This window comes from Cucurbita pepo, chromosome LG02 (assembly GCF_002806865.2).
Source record: "Cucurbita pepo subsp. pepo cultivar mu-cu-16 chromosome LG02, ASM280686v2, whole genome shotgun sequence".
NCBI classification, from domain to species: domain Eukaryota; kingdom Viridiplantae; phylum Streptophyta; class Magnoliopsida; order Cucurbitales; family Cucurbitaceae; genus Cucurbita; species Cucurbita pepo.
The window spans coordinates 2596593-2617564 of record NC_036639.1 but is presented as its reverse complement, the minus strand read 5'-3'; the positions used below and the strand labels follow the sequence as shown (position 1 = coordinate 2617564).

The 20972-nt window shown below is 35.0% G+C and overlaps 2 protein-coding genes across 3 annotated transcripts; both read left to right on the top strand.

Moving 5' to 3' along the window:
- The first annotated feature begins 1188 nt into the window (after positions 1–1188).
- On the top strand, positions 1189–4829 carry LOC111788311 (transcription factor HY5-like). 2 transcript variants are annotated; one of them, XM_023668638.1, is made up of 4 exons: positions 1189–1368; positions 1775–1937; positions 2072–2228; positions 4540–4829. In XM_023668638.1, exons 1-4 carry the CDS (start codon positions 1272–1274, stop codon positions 4606–4608), a joined length of 486 nt encoding a protein of 161 aa, XP_023524406.1. In that variant the 5' UTR covers positions 1189–1271; the 3' UTR covers positions 4609–4829. The 2 variants fall into 2 exon arrangements, with proteins under 2 accessions (XP_023524406.1, XP_023524405.1); XM_023668637.1 differs by having other exon boundaries at positions 1769–1937.
- A 2735-nt stretch (positions 4830–7564) lies between these two features.
- LOC111788087 lies at positions 7565–19352 on the top strand (the record flags this gene model as incomplete). Its single annotated transcript, XM_023668262.1, is given in 19 exon segments — positions 7565–7780; positions 7944–8192; positions 8668–8858; positions 8930–9101; positions 10026–10163; positions 10235–10424; positions 10897–11042; positions 11334–11507; positions 11624–11734; positions 12148–12267; positions 12378–12534; positions 14526–14689; positions 14782–14868; positions 15933–16261; positions 16778–16814; positions 17404–17540; positions 18095–18326; positions 18522–18872; positions 19090–19352. Coding segments are annotated over 18 exon segments (3183 nt in total), but the record flags the coding sequence as incomplete, so codon positions are not given.
- Between the last annotated feature and the right edge of the window lie 1620 nt (positions 19353–20972).

The window sequence follows — 20972 nt, the reverse complement described above, 5'->3', positions numbered from 1 at the left end:
ATATATATATATATATATATATATATATATATATATATATATATATATATATATATATGAATAAATAAATAAATATTCTATCAATATAATTTTTAAAAATTCAAATTTTAACATTAAACTATGGTTTTTAAGAATTAAAAAATCTATGACCGTCTTTATTTTTAAAATTTTTAAATATTAAAATTAGAGCTTCAAAATTAACTATTTTATTTTTTAATATATATATTTATATTAATATTAAGCGGGTGGGGACGGGAATATAATCTCCCACATGGGTTAATTTGGTAGAAGATTATGAGTTATAAGTGAAGAATACTATCGGAATTAGACATTTTGGAGAAACTCAAAGCAAAGTGGGCTTATGCTCAAGGTAGACAATATTATACCATTGTGGAGAGTCGTGATTCATAACCTGGTATTAGAGTCATGCCCTAAACTTAGCCATGTACGAGAAAGAAGTCCTAAACTTAGCCGGTGGAGAGTCGTGATTCATAACATGGTATTAGAGTCATAGTCATGTCAGAGAAAGAAGTCTTAAACTTAGTCGGTGGAGAGTCATGATTCATAATATGGTATTAGAGTCATGCCCTAAACTTAGCCATATGGTATTAGAGTCATGCCCTAAACTTAGTGATGTCAGAGAAAGGAGTCAAGGGATATTTGAAAGCTCTATAAACCATTAGAGCCATGTCTTAAACTTAGTCATATCAGAGAAAGGAGTCGAACCTTGTGCTCCATTAGCCTCCCTTACTCGAGGGGAGAGAACAAAGTGGAAAGATCAAAATAACTAGGAGAAATAAATATAACTTGTTTATCTCCAATAATTTTTTAATAATTAAAAACAAGTTTGTAGAGCTGATTTAATTACCGAAATATATTATATTTTAATTACTGTAATTTATAAATGAAATTGAAATAGCTGTAACGAAATTTTAACCAGCATTTTTTGATGCTGACGTATACGGATCTGCATATCTCAAAATTGTATCAAATCTCACGGCTCCAACATCCTCCACGCTTCCTCTTTTACAACCTTTGATTGATCTCACTTTGTAAAGCTCATCTCCCTCCACGTTGATTCTTTATTGACCGTCAGATTTAAGACAAAATCAACGGCCGGATTCAACCCAAAGCAACTTGCTGTCCTATGAAGGCACTGTTACCGAACGTATCCCGCTCTTTTTTAGTTTTCCTTTTCTTTTTAAGCAACGTCATTGTCCCGTCTTCACTCATGCACATCAACTTCTTACGGTGTTGATTTCGCCGGCGCAATGCAGGAACGAACCGCCGCCGTCGCCTCCGCCGGTCGTACGCGATCGAGCAGCGAAAGATCGTCGAGTTCCGCGTTTCTACTTGATGTTAAAGAAGGTTCGATTTTAGTTCGTCTTTACGATTTCTCGTGGAAAGATTGTACGTGAAGTGATATTGGACGTCTTCTGTAGTTTTGTTTTGTTCTTTTGGTTGATGGAGACGAGTTTGTTTTGAGAAATCAGGCACCTGGCTTGGATGTGAATGATTTTATTTGATCATCGTTTGTTTTCCTGTCCTATTTGTACGGTGAAATTGCCAGTGAATCTGTATCGGAATGAAATAAATTATTCTAACCTGAATCCGTACCAGTTTGATAGTTTCTCCTTGTTGATTCGAGCTTTTGAAATTTTGTTGATGTAGGACCGTATATAATGAATTAATCTTAATTTCCAGGAATCGCATCCTGTTTTTGTTTCTTTGAGGGAGAATTACGTTATGATTTGTTTCTTTACCGAAGATATAGGAGTGGGAAGTGATGAGGAGGAGACAAGCAGAGTGCCGCAGATCTGCGGCAACTCTGCCTCTGCAGCCGGCGGCACTTCAGCGTCTGGTAAAGCCCCTGCATCAGATGGCGTAAGGAGCAGAGGACGAAGCTCCGCTGACAAAGAAAGTAAAAGGCTTAAGAGGTAAGGTTTCTAGGTCTAGAATGGGGACCAAAGTAGCGTATTACTGCCAATTTCTTCACTCGTATCGTATGTGGAGGGAGTGCAGCATCTCATTTTTGTGACACACTTTATCTCTCTCTCTCTCTCTCGTAAAGATTGTTAAGAAACAGAGTTTCAGCACAGCAAGCAAGGGAGAGGAAAAAGGCGTATTTGGGCGACTTGGAAATTCGAGCAGCAAACTTGTTGAAAAGGAACTCCGAGCTTGAAGAGAATCTGTCCACGTTACAAAATGAGAATCAGATGCTTAGACACGTACGTCAACCAACCCCTCTCGCTTCCATTTTCTTGTTTTTAAACATTGCATGTTAATTACGTTTCCTTTCCTTGCACATATTTATGGTTATCGTTTCTCATTTTCATATTCATTTATTTCTGGTTGGTTAAATTATTGAATTGCCAATAGGTTTGATCAAATTCATCACTGTTTTATCTGGAAGTATTGATTTTCTTCCATTATATTTTGGACCTTTTCTTAGAATTTGCTAGTCTATTACTCATCTTTCAATATTCATTTTGTTCAAACAAAACATAATATTCAATACTCAAAGAGGTAGACATTTTTGAATTCAAGTATCAATTAAACTTGCTTGAACATCATAGTCTATTACACCTTTACTGATTATAAATGGTCTATTTCTGATCAATTAATCTAACATTTATTTTATTTTATACAACATGAGTAGATCAAATATACCAAGATGTCATGTACTATAGACTTAAGCGATAGATATTGTTGAACAAGCATGACTATTGTTAAGAATATTTAGCATTGTTTACCATAATTATCATATTTAATTTTTTATTACATGACGCCTTTATTATATGTTGATTTAATTTTCTTATTCTCAACTATAAAGAGTAGAATCTTTTATCCTTTTCCTTCTCAGTCAAGTTCCATCGAGATTTTTGGATCCATTCTTAGATGGGGTCGGTAAGCACCTAACACTATAGATAGGCGTTTGCCGTCATTTGAACCCCAAATAATATCTGTTCGTGGTATAAAATTTGGTTAATTTATTTTGGTTGGTTTGCATTATTTGGTTAATTTATTTTGGTAGGTTTGTAGGGGCCATGGCACAACAGGGAAGTATTTGAGCATTATCTCATGAAACACTTAGTTTTTTTGTATATTATTTGAGACCATTATTAATTATCCGTATGGAACCTTAGCATTCTAACCAGCTGAGGATTTATTGTTTAGGAATCCCTTATCCATTCTTAACGGTATGGATCATTTTGTTTAAATGTTTGAATTTCGAACTTAGGGTATCTTGAAAGAATGGGAAATAAACCACTGGGGTCATAGATTCATTAATTAATATCTTGTACCGACAAGTTGTTGAGGATCGCTGGTAGGGAGTCTCACATTGACTAATTTAGGGAATGATCACGAGTTTATAAGTAAAGAATATATCTCCATTGGTATGAAGCCTCTCGGAAAGTCCAAAACTAAGTCATGAGAACTTATGTCCAAAGTGGACAATATCATACCATTGTGAAGAGTCGTGATTCCTAACATGGTGTAGAGTCATTCCTTAAACTGTAACGACCTAAATCCACCGCTAGCAGATATTGTCCTCTTTGGGTTTTTCCTTTCGGGCTTCGTCTCAAGGTTTTAAACACCTTCATAAATGGTGGTTTGTTCTCTTTCCCAACCAATGTAGGACATCACAATCCACCCCCTTCGAGGCCCAGCATCCTCGCTGACACTCTTTCCTAAACACCCATACCTCCCCAACCAATGTAGGACATCACAATCCACCCCCTTCGGGGCCCAGCATCCTCGCTGACACTCTTTCCTAAACACCCATACCTCCCCAACCAATGTAGGGCATCACAATCCACCCCTTTCGGGGCTCAGCATCCTCGCTGACACTCTTTCCTAAACACCTTTATAAATGGTGGTTTGTTCTCCTCTCCAACCAATGTAGGACATCGCAATCCATCCCCTTTGGGGCCAGCATCCTCGCTGACACTCTTTTCTTCCTCCAATTGATATGGGACCGCTCCCAAATCCACTCCCCTTTGGGGCCCAGTATCCTTACTAGCACACCGCTTCCCCTCAAAGCTTTAAACACTCTTATAAATGATGGTTTGTTCTCCTCTCCAACCAATGTGAGACATCACAATCCACTCCCTTCGGGGCCCAGCATCCTCGCTGACACTCTTTCCTTCCTCCAATCGATGTGGGACCGCCACCAAATCTACCCCCTTCGGGGCTCAGTGTCCTTGCTGGCACACCACCTCTTGTCTACCCCCTTCGGGGAACAGCGAGAAGTGATGGGGAGGAGAATACATAAACTTAGCCATGTCGCCTCGAAGATGTACTAAAAAAATGATCGAAGTGTCGTAGTATTATATTTGTCTAAGCCTAAAACTTTATTGTTTATCGATTGATTTCAACTACTTGTTGATATGCGTGATGAAATTGAACCACATTCTCACTGTTCAGCACTTTTGTTGAACATCTTCCGTCTTTGTCTGAATCATTGTACTGGATAATCTTTGACTTTGTAATAATTTCGAAGAACCCATTAATACATCAGCTAATTGCTCTATACAGATACTAAAGAACACAACAACCAACAAGAGAAGTGATGGGGACACTGCTAATGCAAACCAGGCTGTATAGCTGGTATGACTATGTAAGTTATGGTATGTACATATTATTGATATCGACTCTAAGGGTAAGGAACGAAAAAATGGGTAGCTTTCATTTCGATAAATTGTTTGATGTGACTGCCACAATTGTTGATATTTTTATGAATAGTCGAATGTGTCTATACAAAAATTAGTTCAAATTCTTTTTGTCATTCACACGACTAATGATTATGACGCGGATATTTGATGATATCAAGACAATGTTTGATTATGGTAAGTTTGTCTAGATGTTTTTTTTTTTTTTNTTGAATATATGCCACTTAATCAATAAGTTGCTTAATCAGGTTGGAAATCAAAGGAATGTTTGTCGTTTGAAATTTTAATATATAGTTCAATAATTGATAGTGAAAATTTTGAAGATTTGACATATATGTTCATGATCCATTTCTTGACCAATTGAATAAAGTTTAGATTGACTTGTGATATAAATTGATGATTAAGATAAATAATGATGCCTAATTTTATTCTTATTTCAGATAATTAAAGATTTGATGGGCAACCCCTTCAATCACCAAAATAATCCCTTAAAAATATTAATTTTCATCTCTAAGAGAAAATAAAAAATAAAAATAAGATAAATTAAGCGTTACAATTGTGACATACGTTGGATTCGAACCTTTGCATGCCGGTACCAAAAACCGATGCCTTACCACTTGGCTATACTCCATACGGCCTTGTTTTGGACGGTAGAACGGGGAGAGGGGCGAAGACCTGAGACCCGTAGGGCGAAGAGGTGAAGACGCTCTCAAAGTGGATTACGAAATCTTGGCGAAGGGTAGATTGATTCAATAGAAACCTCTGGTAAAATGCCTATCTGTAACCCAATAGATAAAGTACATTACATAGTCCGTTTTAGGGATTGGTGACTTATCCATTCAGTGACTTTGGCACTAGACGTTTAAAAAATGGGGTATTATTGAGTCAGGTAAATTCAATAATAGATGTCGGTTGACATTTCAGCCTTCTTGTACTTGAAAGGAAAGCCGAAACTCCTACTTCTGGAACTCTTAAGGATCAATAATTCTCAAATTCTATCCCCATATAACTGTCTCCTCTTTCGGTAAGCATCAAGTATCTCAGTAGTAGCACGGTACGGGATGTGTTCGGAGATCCAAATTTTTTATTTGCTTGTCAAATTGATATAGCTTATGCTAGTTGAACTATGCTCCGTAAACCTATGAGTCAGGTGTAGTGTATCACTGTATGAGATTTTTTTGCACGATTTCCTTTCGAGAAATGGTGGAAATAAAATTATTACGTTGGGACTTTTGAGAGGATTAATTTATAAAATGTCACGTAATAAAATTTATACGACTTTAAAATAAATTAAAATGACAAAATCTAGAAAATAAAATAATGTCACTGGTCCATCCAATGAATTAGTTTAATCTAATAAATTTACGTGACGTAGGAGGTGAATTAAATGATTAATTTAGTTGGATATGAAGAGATCGGACTTATTTGAAATAAATGAAACCTATTTTAAAAAGGTTGGCTTCCAATGCTGAGTCTACACAAAGTTGGTCAAATTCTATAATATTTAAATTTATAATTTGAAATATTATATTCTTCAATAAATAATGTATTTTAGGTTATAAAATCAATTTAATTGTACTATAATACATATAAAATAGCAATTATACAAAATTTATAAAAAAAAAAAAAAATCATAAATTAAATAATAATAATTTATATTCATCCTAATATTTAGTTTTGTAAGATATAAAAATACTATAAAATACATTTTGAAAATTTATTTAAATTGAAAATCTAATATTTAAATATGCTTCCAGAAAAAAAAAAAAAAAATTGTTTATTTTCCCCGACATTGAAATCCTAATCAAGGGCGGGGCATCCAAGGGCGGTGATAAAATTCCCGCAAATGAAGTTTCACCAACCAGTAAAAACTAGCCACGTCAGTTGAACACCTGAATTTCCAAACACAACGGTAGTTCAGGAGTCAAAATTTGGTCAAATCCCTCTGTCTATCTACCATTATTCCATATTTCCGTTTATAATAAGCTCTTCTCTTTAAAAGAATTCTTCACATTTTCTTTTTGGGTTTCGAAAAGGGAATAATTGAAAAAAAGAAGAAGAAAAGCTCTGATTCATTCAGAGATCTGATCAGTTCTCTCTTCTGCTCCCGCCATTTCCTTCGCGCTTCACGGATCGGGTAAGCTTTCGTTCTCTCAACTCCTTTGGCTTCTTCTAATGCTCTTGCGGTTTGCAATCCTCGTGTTTCTACCAGATCAATTTCCTAAGTTTTTGGTTAATGATTTTAGTTCATCTTGATTCTATTTGGTGATTTGTTCGTTGATGGATTTGAATGTGTAATTAGCACGATTTTCTATGAATTCTCAACGAGTTGTTCGTAGATTGATTTTGTTCATTTTTGTAGATTTCCTTTTTTGTTGTTTAGTCTCGAAGAGTTGCAAGTCTAATGCATCTGATGGTTGAGATTTTGTTATTTGATTGCTTGTGTTGCTGTTTCTCTGGATGTTTTTGTGTGGCGGTTTTCCGTCGGATTGAATAACTATAGAGAGTTCATTTACTCTGGTACTACTGCTACTACTCTTAATGCTTCATGTTTATGCCGAAGTGGATCTAAATCCAAGTGTCTGGTTCTGATTTTTCATGTTCTCTGAACAAGAAAATACATTGAATACTTTTTGCATTTTATCTAGAAGAGAAGTAGCGTGCCTTGCGAGAATTTATGGGAGCTTCGTGTTCGGAAAAGGGTGGATTTCGAGTTGGATTATGGATATTGTGGTGTTTTGTGTAGGATTTGAAACCGATATTTATGGGAGTTTTGTAGAGAGAGCTAAACGAGGACTTGGTAGTCTGACCCAATGATGCAAGACCTTAGAGCCAAAATCAGAATTGCTGTTCTTATAGTTGCGACAGTATGGATCAGCCTTGCTGCTATATATGGAATTCTAAAACCAATTTCTAATGGTTGTATTATGACGTACATGTATCCAACATATATTCCAATTTCTTCACCGGTGGGCTTATCGTCAGAAAAATATGGGTTGCATTTGTATCACGAAGGATGGAAAAAGATTGATTTCAAGGAGCATCTTAAGAAACTTAATGGTGTTCCCGTCCTTCTCATTCCAGGAAATGGAGGTAGCTACAAGCAGGCAAGGTCTTCTTCTTCCTTTCCTGTTTCTGCTTCATATATAGATTCCCTTACCACATGTTCCCTTATGTTTTTTTATTGAAAGTCTGAAACTAATCGTAAATTTTACTTTCTAATCTGTAAATAGTAGTTATGCTTTTTTTTGTAAAATTTCCTGATTACAGGTGCGATCCTTGGCGGCAGAATCCGATAGGGCTTATCAAGGAGGCCCTCTCGAGCAGAGTTTTTATCAGGAGGCTAACATAGATAGGGTGGAGGGTGAGGCAGGCACTAGTTTGGCTGGCCTTCAGTTGCCAGACCACTACACGCGTAGGCTGGATTGGTTTGTAGTGGATCTTGAAGGTGAACATTCTGCAATGGATGGAGGGATACTTGAAGAACATGCAGAATATGTAGTACACGCCATCCACAGGGTATTGCTCTCAAATTTTTGTAATCTAGTTGTCTTATAGATTACATCATTTTCAAGATATTTTATTTTCCACTTTTCCACCAAAGTGGGGGGGAATATGGATCTGTGATATGGAAGGAAGGAATATGGTTTTTTTTTTCAGGCTTCTCTATCCATTTCAGAATTTTAATTGGAAAAGGGTAATGGAACTTTTGGAATAATGTAAGAAGTGGCTGATAGTCTCAAATAGAACGTATTAACATCTCTACAGGATCCAATGTAAAAAGAAGCCATAATAATTCTTTATTTTTTAATTTAGTTTCCTGATATTTTCCCATTCCGATCTCTTTCTTCGTGCAAGAATAATGCAAATCATTTTCTTTTGTCCAGTCTATTTCTACATTTTGAATGTAATGGTTTCATGGTGTGGGTTTGTCCTCCAAAGAATCTTTTATTAAATTTCTCCACTTGATTATCAATTTAACTTGTTTGTGCAGATATTAGATCAATATAAAGAATCTTTTAATGCCCGAGCAAAAGAAGGTGCTGCTGACTCTGGAAGTTTGCCTAGAAGTGTGATATTGGTTGGCCATTCTATTGGTGGGTTTGTTGCTAGAGCTGCAGTCGTGCATCCTAGACTTAGAAAATCAGCCGTTGAAACAGTTCTTACACTTTCTAGCCCTCACCAGTGAGTTACATGATACTGAGAACATTTTTGGTTTGTTAATTTCGTGCTTCATCTTGTCTTACATGTTACAGATCTCCTCCTCTAGCCCTGCAGCCATCTTTGGGTCGGTACTTCACTCGTGTAAATGAGGAATGGAGGAAGGGCTATGAGGTTCAAATTACTCGAAGTGGATATTTTGCATCTGATCCTCTACTTTCACATGTTGTGGTAGTTTCAATTTCTGGGGGTTATCATGATTACCAGGTACATTTGCAGTATTTCTTCTTTGCCAATTAGTGCAACGTGGGACCTTTTTCTTGATTAAAGTAGAATTTGACCTTTTAGGTTCTATTGAAAGGATAATAGTTTTCTCATATGCATAGTTGGCTTGAATACATCGACTGTATGTTTGTATCATCTAACTTTCGACTCTGATGACGGCCTGTGGCCTTAATATATTTAGTGGTTGAAAAGAATCTGCGACCAATAAATGCCAAAATAAATTCCTTTGGTTGATTCATTTTCGTCAAATTTTATGTAGTTTATGTTTCAATTATTCAAACTTAAGAATCTCTATTTCTTCCCCCACCTTAGGATTGCTCATCATTCCACAATGAACATGCATCCCATTCAACATTCCCTCACCCTCACTCACTTTGGTATCGCTTCATGTCATACTAAAGAAATAAAAATCCTTGCAGAAATTTTTATGGAGTGAAATTAAAGGACATGGGTAGATCTAGCCAAAAGTCACGCATCTTTGTGACGTGTCACTTCAAGTTCTTTTTGCAATTATTCATATAGTTTTTTCTAAAAAGAAAAAAAGAAAAAAAAAAAACATGACATTGAAGTAATCTTTATGTTGGGGAGGATGTAATTTTAGAGGATGGATGGATTTTTGGGATTTAATTAATTTCTTAGAACTCTTCTTGTGCATGTTTGCAAAATTGTTTTGTAAGTTATAAGGACCTGTCTTTTTATGCCAGTCTGAATAATTGAAAATCTTTATCAAGGTTCCCATTTTTGTTGGGGCTTGTTTTTGTATGTCCTTGTATTCTTTCATTATTCTCGATGAAAGTGCAGTTTCTTACCTAAAAAAAAAAATATTTTTCAAGGTTTGTTTTAAGGGTATTATCTTTCTGGTTCATTTATTATTTTTCCTGTTGATAGTTCTATCCTTGTCTATAGGTAAGGTCAAAATTAGAATCCTTGGATGGGATTGTTCCTCCTACACATGGCTTTATGATCAGCAGTACAGGTGTTAAAAATGTGTGGTTATCAATGGAACATCTGGCAATTTTGTGGTGTAATCAATTAGTTGTACAGGTATAATTCTCTTCAAGTTTGAAAGAATAAGCTGTCCTTAGATTGTTTTGAAAATTTTCTTTCTTGTCTAGGTGTCACACAGCCTTCTTAGTTTGGTGGACTCCACTACAGGCCAACCGTATTTGGCCCCTCGAGAAAGACTCTCTATATTGACAAGAATGCTGCATAGTGGAATACCCCAGAGTTTCAATTGGAGGACCCAATCACACAGTTCTCAACAATTTGCCCACTTTTCTGCTAAAAAAGTGGAAAATGCATCTGGTAGTTTGTTATATTGTTTTTGTGTATGCACATTGAAGTTGTTGGTTGTTTTTGTGTATGCACATTGAAGTTATTAGTTATTCTCTCTTATTACGTTCTTTTCTGTTTCCTATCCCAAAAAAAGAAAAAACACTATTCCGATGGATGGACCAAATTGTTAGTTATTGCATTTATCAATATAGTGGTTGGGAAAAAGAAAACAAGATCAGTTTCCTTTATTTTCATGAATTTTACCAGCTGAGCATTCTCTCTCTATATTTTTTTTTTGCATGCAAGAGGTTTTTTCTTGGTCTTTTCTATGTTAACTCTTTGTTCACTTGCATAGGGTCTGTGTTGATAAATTAGAAGACAGAAGCAGGATCAATTTTGAATTAAACTCATTAGCTTTTCTTTGAAGTGTCCATATACGAAAAAAGTTGTGTAATTCAACCTCTGTATTTAGAAGAATTATAGCCATAATGGTATATTGCAGGATCTGCAGTTCTATCTCCGTATGCTTGTCCCAAAAACATTCATTGGAATGATGATGGGCTAGAGAGGGACCTATATATTCAAACGAGTACTGTCTCTGTTCTAGCCATGGATGGTCGCAGGCGGTGGTTGGACTTGGAGAAACTGGTTAGCTTCAGTAATAATTATAACTGCAATCTTGAGAATTTGGACTCGATGTGTTAATTATTTCATTTATTGCATGATCTAATGTATTTCTTGATATAAGGTCAGTCCCATAAGGTATTGTATTAGTTACGAAACCCATACAAGATGAAGCATTGGGATGTTGTTTAACTAACTTCGTTAACTTTGTTGACATTGTTTTGGTAATCTTTCCTCCCATTAGTTTGACGGTATTTATTTCTTCCTTTTACATTATTTCCTGGGCTCAGATTTTATTTTTTTTGTTCTCTGTAGGGGTCAAACGGCAAAAGCCACTTTATATTTGTAACGAACCTGTTACCATGTTCTGGGGTCAGGCTTCATCTTTGGCCCGAAAAGGGGAAGTCTGCTGGCTTATCTTTGAGTGAAAGGGTTTTTGAAGTGACCTCAAAGATGGTGCAAATTCCTTCAGGACCAGCACCGAGACAGGTACTAGTTTTATTTATAACGTGGATCCTTCTCTTTCTGTGACATCTTTCTGCTCGTGGACCAGACATGAAGGTTTAGGATTTTACTCTTCCACTGATCTGTGCTATGCTCATTAGATTGAACCTGGAAGTCAGACTGAGCAAGCGCCTCCTTCTGCTGTACTTATGTTGGGACCTGAGGATATGCGTGGCTTCAAATTTCTTACAATTTCAGTTGCGCCTCGACCGGTATTGATCTTCACTCATTGTCATTTAGATTTTTCTTTTCTACTTCCATAAAAAGAATAGCCTATTTATATATATATATATATATATACATACATACATACATACATATATATATATATATGTATGTATGTATGCATGTATGTATGTATATGTATATGTGAATAAAGAATAGCCATTGAGATTTTCCTTCTCTGCTACAAAAAGTTTCTGAAGTGTCTTTTTTTTGCTTGATTTCTCTTTTCTTTCTTATAGATTTAGGTTCAATGATTACAATCTAAAAAGTTGGTTTCTTCTTTGAATAATTTTATAGCGTGTGCATTCTACTTTTCTTTTTATAAAGTTAGTTATTTAAAAAGAAAAATTAGCAATATGTAAGAATTAGTTCGCATGTGTTGTAACCATTTGATGCTCAGACTGTTTCAGGCAGACCTCCACCTGCAATTTCCATGGCAGTTGGGCAATTCTTTAATCCTGATGCAGGGATGGTGGAAATCTCACCTTGGTCAATGCTTCTTTCCAATTACTATAATGATGTAAATACCTCATGAAGATGCTTTCTTTAAGTGCTCCAAAATTTTCGCTTTAGTGTCTCACTTAGTATCAACTTGATGACTGGACTATTTTAAAATTAATTGTTGTGTAGGACATATTTATGAAGGAGAATCATTCTCTGGTGCTGAACTTATCATTCCCCATTAGCTTAGGACTTCTTCCAGTTACCTTGCAACTTGAAACCACAGGCTGTGGGATTAAGAATTCTGGACTTCCAGATGATGAAGTTGGTGGTATTGAAAACAATAGTAAGTTCAATGCTTTCTTGTATATATTATGTAATATTCTTTTTATGTATCTTTGCTGTCTATGATGTAACTTGCGATAGATAAATTTATATTCTCAACGTGGATTTCTTCCTTCATTTTCTTATTACAATAAGTTATATAGTGCAACTTCTTAGTCTTCCTTTTCCTTGCCTGTGGGGACTTTGATGAATATTCAAGTGGGATAAATAATAAGATGGAGTTTTCTCTGATGATAAAGGTAACCTAAAAGTTTATAGTATTTGGATTTGTTAGGCTTCTTTTTCCTCTTCCAAATCCTCCTACCCTCTTTAGGCCACCTGCAAATTCAGTCCAGTTTTTTATAACAAAGTTTAGTCTTTTACTGGATGCAGTTTGAGCCATTCATGAAGTGTAAAAATCTTTGATGGTTCGAAGAGAATTTCCCTCCCCACTTGTTTCCACGTCTCAGGAATTTGAGCTTCCAAATAACCTTGGAGAACCCCGACCCTGAACGAAAGTTGAGAGCAACATAAGAAGAGAGGGCATATGTTGCTGGCACATTCTTGGGTTTCTGGAGACTGCATGGGATGAATACATGTAGAAACGCTCAACTGAATGCAAATGTTAACTTAATCTTCCAATGTGCGACTGAGCAAGCAAACATTTAATTTTCTTTAGAATTTTATGTGTCATCTTTCTGATAGAGAGGCCTTAGATGTTGCGAGACTTGTTTCTATTCTTTATGGTCTGTGTGTGCCTCGTGGGGGTAGGGACTCATCCTTACTGGGGTAAGAAACCGACTTTCTGTTCTTCATTTTTGATCCTTACCTCGTCTCATCCCCCCTCTACTTGCTCCTCTCTCTGGAAGGTTAAAATTCCCAGGAAGGTTAGTTTGTTGTGTGGCAGGTTTTATATGGGAGAGTCAGCATTATGGATCGTGTCCAGATACATTCTTATTTTGTGTTGTCCCACATTGGTGTTTTCTTTGTAGCCGTCAATGCGAGGATTTGCATCACCTTCTCTGGGCCATTGTTTTGATTCATTTAACTTATGTTTGGTTTGGAAAAGGGACTGTTCTGCTATGATTAACGAGGTTCTCTTGGGTTCGCCTTTTTGTGATAAAGGTAAAGTTTTGTGGCATGCTAGTTTCCTTGCTATCTTTTGGGGGTCTGGCTTGAGATAAGTAATAGAATCTTTAGGGAAGTTTAGAGGTCTTGTGCTGAGGTTTGAGAGTTGGTGAAGTTTAAAGCCTCTTTGTGTGAAGTTTAAAGCTTCTTTGTGGGCATTGGTCTCTAGAACTTTTTGCAATTAGAGGTCTTGTACCGAGGTTTGAGGAGGTTTTATCACTCATTTGGATTTTGTATGCTCTACGCTTGTACATTCCATTTGAAAGAAAAAAAAAGTTTCCCTATTTTATGAAAAGAAAATGAGTAGAGGAAACTGGCATTCATGTGAAAGTTCTCTTATTAATCCTCAATTTCCGTGTTAATAGTGTAAATATCATTGGTATACACTTCATATTCACATCATTAGTGATCAGTGACGAGCACAAGTTTCCTAACTAAGTTTAGGGTGTTTAAACTTTGGCAGTAATGTTATTGTTGAAGGAATGACCGTAATTATCCATGTAAATCTTAGCTTTAGTTATAGCTATATTAATGAATAAATGTAAGCAAGATACTTTACACTTACAACTTGGTATCAGAACCATTCTAGCATTAATTATATCTATATTGTCACCTAATATCTAATATCTAGAGATTGCAATATGCTATCAGAACCATTCTAGTTTACTGAGAACTTTTGTTTTATTATGCTATAAAGTGAAAGCATAACATGTTTAAAGGTTCTGAGTCATTTGGTTTATCTACTAAGTACTAACTATTTTTATGTGCCTTTCGAATCCGTCATGGACTTGAAGAAACTCTCGGTTGTTGAGAGTTGGGATGGAGCTTAAATGACATTTTCATGTAGTTATTCATCCACCCTATTTTACTTTCTTGATAATCCAGGACTGTGTAGATTGCGTTGTTTTCCACCAGTAGCACTTGCTTGGGATGATATATCTGGGCTTCACATTTTCCCGAATCTTCAGACTGAAACAATTCTTGTTGATTCCTCACCAGCACTCTGGAGTTCTAGTGCAGGATCTGAGAAAACAACCGTTCTATTGTTGGTATGAATTATTTTCCTCAATTCTTCTTTTATCCGTCCTTACGTAATAATAATCTGGAATTTTGATCTCGTTAACTCTTTTCATCTCTACAGGTAGATCCTCACTGTTCATATAAACCAAGCGTTATTGTCTCTCTCAGTGCAGCTGCTGGCAGATTTTTGCTTTTATATAATTCACAGGTAACAAGTTATTAGTGTCCTAAAATATACTTGCTTATTTCTAGAGCCAACTAAATGTTTTACATAATTCCCCGGTGAAAGAAAAGTCCTGCATTTATTTGTTTGTTTTTATGTTTCATGCTTCGTGGTTTAGGATATTTCCTTCTCTCCTTCATTGGACAAGTTCTTATTTATATGTTTACTCGTGAAAAATATTGGAACTATGTGAATCAAATGGATCTGTGTTTGGTTAAAGTTTGGACGAGGTTGTAATTGTTACACTCTCGTGAGGTAACTATGGCAAAAATTGATTGGAACATTTTATGCTTGTGTTCTGAAGGTTTTAACTGTTCAAATCAGCAGTTCATTCTCAAAGAATTGAAATCTTTTGATAAATCTAATTATGATATTCAGAGTTGTTAAATGTGTAATTGCGGGAAGTTAAGATCGTTGATTCATTCATCATGCTGTTATATATTCAATTTATTACTACACTAGAGCAGATTTAACACTGAACCATATCCCGTACTCCAAAAAAAAAAAAAAAAAANTGAACCTTTTCCCTAAACATTTGGTTACAAATACAATTCACTTAGCCATTAAAATCATTGATGATTTTAGGGATATATATTCATCATGATTTTACACTGGTGGCCACTGGAACCCAAAATTTTTATTTTTTAATTTGAATTTTATTTTGTTTAGGAAAACCCATTGATACTCTTTATTTGAGTTTTAACTTCTACAGTATTAGATGGAAGACAACGGTTGAATGCGTTTCCCTCCCATTTGCTCCATTAATTAGTAATAAGTTAGCTAAGATATCATTAAACTTCTTGAATCCCATAACTATTTATTTGTTTTTCCCCTCCTTTTTTCTATCTGACATGCTTTTGTGGTGACTCGTCAAATCTTTTGCTACTTGCTACCTGTTGAACGCCACTCTTATTTCAGCGGCTTGAAAATTAAATATTAATGTTTATTTTAAAAAAATAACAACTGAGTGCCAATCTCGATTTTCAGCTGTTATCTCATGTATTCCAAGTATTTTAAAAAAGCTTACATTGTGCATTGTTTTCGTGCAGATAGTTGGTTTATGTATTGTTGTTACTTTTTTTGCATTGATGCGACAAGCGCAAGCATGGAATCAAGATTTTCCTGTACCTTCAATGCTGACATCTATAGAATCCAACTTGAGAATACCATTCCCATTATTTTATTTCGTCTTTGTACCCGTTTTACTATCTTTGTTCCTTTCACTTGTAACTTCTCAACCACTACCTCCTCTGCCTATCTTCACCACAGTCTCAGTGATCTGTTATTTGTTAGCAAATGCTGCTGTCATTACTGTGGTTTTGGTATCCCAGCTGATATTCTATGTGATGGCGGTTGTGCATGTTTTCATCAAGACAAGGTCAGTTTGTTACTCCATTGTACAATTCACAGAACTGGAATCTAATTGAATAGATGATATGTTGAGCATTTTCTGACGGAAGAAACTTCTCAGCCAAACTACCTTAAAAGGGGGGGNGGGGGGGTTGCGGCTAATGGAATGTCCGTGTATTAAACAACTATTGGTACTAAATAATCAGAGATCATGACCTGCCGTAATGCATTATTTATTGTGGTATCGATCATGGGTGTATGCCTTCATATTTGACAATAGTAGTCAAGTTATTTTTCATAGGTTATGAATGCGGTTTATTTGTTTACTGGAATTCCAAGTATGATTTTACATCTGCAATTTCTCCTCGAAAAAGCATTTTGTTTTTGCAATTTAAAAAAATTTCTTCTACTTCAAGTTTTTTTCTTTTTTCCTAGATATTTTATTTGTGCTGTTCTTGTTCGAAGAATAAGTTTGATTCAACCTAAATTATTTGGTTATCTTCCTAGCGAGTATATACCTAAATGATTTACTGACATGTTGCAGGTGGCAATTGTGGGAAAGAAATGCCGGCTTTTTAGCGGTTAGTTGTTTTAGAAATTTTTTTCACATTTTTAATTATCGAAGGTTTGATTTTATCTTTGATAATAAATGCAGTCAACCATTTACATTTCAGAGTACACTAGAACTAAAATCTCGCTAGACAGACCAGAAATGGTTCGATTTTTTTTGTCATCTTTATTTCAAGTCATGATGTGCTGTGTGCTTCGCTCAAGTTGTCCAATAACTATAATGTGCATTTACCTTTAGACGTATTGTTGTGAACTAAAAATAAACTTAATCATTTTAGGCTTTTAAAATTTCTCATTGAGCAGTACTATGCTTGTTTGATGCAATGAACCTTGACTATCCTAACATGTGTGTTCCCAAGTGCATCCTAGATCTGTTGCCTTAAGAAACTTTGCGATCCATGACTTGGTCTACCATACGATTCGAAAAATGATCTGTTTTCAAATTTATGCTTTTCATATTTAACAGGAGAATCTAATTCTGAGTAGCATAGAATTTGTTGTCCCTTACTGTCCATTAACTTAACTTACATCTGTTTTGTAGTGGAAGGTTATGAGTTGTTGATTTCCAATTTGATCTGTCATCTAACTCACTCATTTTAGGTTGTAAGGGTATTGGTCGATCCGTTACTGGCTACTGCTCTTTCTGCTATTACCTTGGCATGTTTTATTCATCCAGCAATGGGATTGTTTTTGCTACTCGCTTTCCATGCTTTCTGTTGCCACAATGCGCTATCCAGGTACTTTTAAGTTTACCCTTGTCATAATTATTTTTGTCTTCTTGTGGGGAAACCTAAAGGGATTTCTAAGAAATGTTATGTTTTATAAAACCTGAAATGAATTTCAAATAAAAATGTCAAGATTCCACCAAAAATCATATGTTGAAAACTAGGACTCTTGAAAGTTTTGTTTTTCTTTTAACAAATTAAAAAGTAATTGGGCCATCCGAGACTAAGATAAGGTTGTTAATCTCGTATGATACACACAACTCACGTGTGTTACAAGTTGAAATACAAAGTAGGCTTAGTGGTTAAGAACGTGTAGTTGAATAGAAGCTTTGCTGGCATGTACTTATCTGATAATTGAATCTTTGGACACGCTCATAAGTGATAAGGTAATGGCAAACAATGCAGACAAAATGGGTTTGAAATGTAGGCTCTGCTAAACCTATAAGATCTTAAGTTCCGGCAGCAGGTCTGAAAAGAGTCTTTCCTTAAAATACTTACGATTTTAAAGAAGATCAAAGTATTATTCTATGTTTTTGTATTAGTTCTTTGACAGCTTCCTTTCACAGCCATGTGCGAAGCCAAAAATTACTTGGTGGAAATGATTCTCAACAATTTAAACTTCCATTGCCCGACAAATCGAACTTGAAGGAGTTGATTGAAGACCTTTCCATCAGTCCTGGCCCTTCAAAAAGTTTTGGGGAAACACAATTGGAGATATTTCATCATTGTCATGGCTTATTGATCTTGCATCTTCTCGCAGCAATTATGTTTGCACCTTCACTGCTCGCTTGGTTACAGGTATGATTATGAAAACAGAATGGTTGCCCGAATCTGTTTCATAATACATTGCTTTCGTCTAAAATGTTTAGCATGTCACGTTTCGTATTTGACATCGTTTAGAAAAAGAAAACTAATACTTGTCCATTTGAATATCATACATGGAGAAAGAAAAATAGCTTCGGTTCTCACATTGCCTATTCTTTGGGGTTGCAGAGAATAGGGACAAATCATAGCTTTCCATGGTTGCTGGATTCTTTTCTTTGCACTGGAGTTATCCTCCACGGTGTCTGTAATTCAAAACCCGATTTCAATTCCTATTTATTCTCCCTCTTTGGTCTGTCACGGATCGAAATCAGACTAGACATCATCTATCTAGCTGCTGGATATTATACCTATATGTGTAGCCTGGCTTTGGCTCCATATAAAGCCTTTTACGCCATGGCCACGATCGGAGCCATTTCGTTTACCTCGAGAGTTTTACAAAGTAGAACCAGGGAGAAGGGAGAGCCCCATGTCGGCGGTCGAAAGCACTCTCACCGACATTGAGAACAATGAAAACATCAGGTAAGTTTAAGAACTAGCCTTAGACCAGTTGCATCATTTTGTTTGTTATTAGATGACATGTAATTGCAAAATAGGTTCAGAATTAGTTCTTAGAGTCTTACTAGGCTGAGCCGTTTGTACCACATGGCCATGCCAGTTTTCACTTTTTATGATACATTTAGTTGTATTTGTTCTGACATCATTTTAGAGTGAGTTTACTTGTTTTGCGGCTCAACAGGTAGCTAATTGGTCTCTGTACTATAGGGCACTACAAAGCTGATTATGGATCAAGAGGTGAGCGATTTCTTTTGTGTTTCGATTACTCGAACGTTAGCTTTGTTTCGATTCTAAACGTGCATTGATTTGTAGTTTTGCCATGTTTGTATGTGCATGACGAGTGAAGTTAACGATCCTTTTCTTTCCCACACAGCGAATACATGTTCCCTTGTTTTATTCTTTATTTTTCGAATGACATAATGAAGTTGAGATTCAAACCTCTAATCTTTTGGTTAAAATCTTAATATTTTAATATGTCGAGTTATGCTTCATATTAAGGGTTCTCTCCTCGTATCATTGTCTCGATTGTCGGCCATCCTAAATAATTCCTTTAGAGAAAAATCTCTGATGGTTGGGAATGAGTAAATTTACACTGTTAAATTTATTAAAATATCTGGTGTAGGTTAGTTGTTCCAGTAAATATATTTATTTACGGTCTTTTATTGCATATAAATTATTATTATTATTATTTTAACTATTTTCTTTAAAAATTAACTCTTCAGAACTAATTTTAAGATTTATTAAAAATATCAAGTCAAAAATTGTGTTTTAATGTAGTTTAATAGGACAAAATATAAAGACTAAAGAAAACAAATCGCTTAAATAAAAAAATTTGTTGCATGAGTTAATGAGTTAAGGGTGTTAATGAGACTCGACCCTGATTTCTTTTTTGTTCTAGTCACCCCAAAATACGAAATTGTATTGATACTTGGTATAAAAGAAAAAAAAAAAAAACATCGAGTAAATAAAAAGAAATCGAAATGGATAAAGAAATAGTGAGTTCTATGGTTACTTCTTATACGGTGAGGTCCAGATACACCGGCTTTTGAAATAATTAGTTGTAGAACTTGAGTTGAATCACCCAACTTATTTAAATTAAATTAAAATTTGAGAAATATTAAGTAAATAAAATGTTTATAATTTTTCTTTTAAATTTATTAAGAATTAGGTACAAATATTAAATATTGTTACTTGTCTCACATAAGTTTATTATTAACGAATCTTTACATTGAATAACTATGAGAAAACTAAATTAAATTAATATATAAAAAAAACTCAATAGAAATTTCTTTCAAAATAGAGATTAAATTAAAAACATATCGATTAAATTTTTAAAAAACTCACATGGGCGGAGCCGTAAATATCAAGAGAAACCGGCTGAAGCGGTCATTATGCAGCTTACAGCTTGCAATGATCGAGTCCACCGACAGCCACAGAAGCCTTAAGCTACCGACAATTCCCGGTCTCTCTCAGTGCAGCCGGTTAACAGTTAAAACCGATATAATATATTTTCCATTTCTTCCCAAAATAAAATAATCCCTTAATTTTCCACCTTGACAGCAACAGTTCAACTAAATCCTCCACGTGTAACCAGTTCATTGGATGCCCTAAAAAAAGTTCGAGTAAACACTCGCCACGTCAGCAACAGTAAAATCCTCCACGTGTAATTAGCTCATTGGCTACCCTATAAAAAGATTCAATAAACAATTACCACGTCGTCCAATATCAAGCTAAATTATAAGAAATAACTTAATTTTTGTCAATTTGTTTAAAAAATAAATCTTTTATAAATATTTTTAATTCATTAAAATATTAAATAAAAAACAGTCATAATCATGACTTAAAATAATATGATGGTAGTTAAGATATTTACATAATTTAATTTTAAAAAAATAATATTTAAATACATCGACTTTTTATTCTATATTTAAAATTTTTTTAAACATTTATAGAAAATTGAAGTTAGAATTATAAATTTAGGGAAAAAAAAATATAATATTATATTTTAATAGGCGCAACCTATAATTTATCCTTAAAAAAAAAAAAAAAAATAGCTTGTTAAGC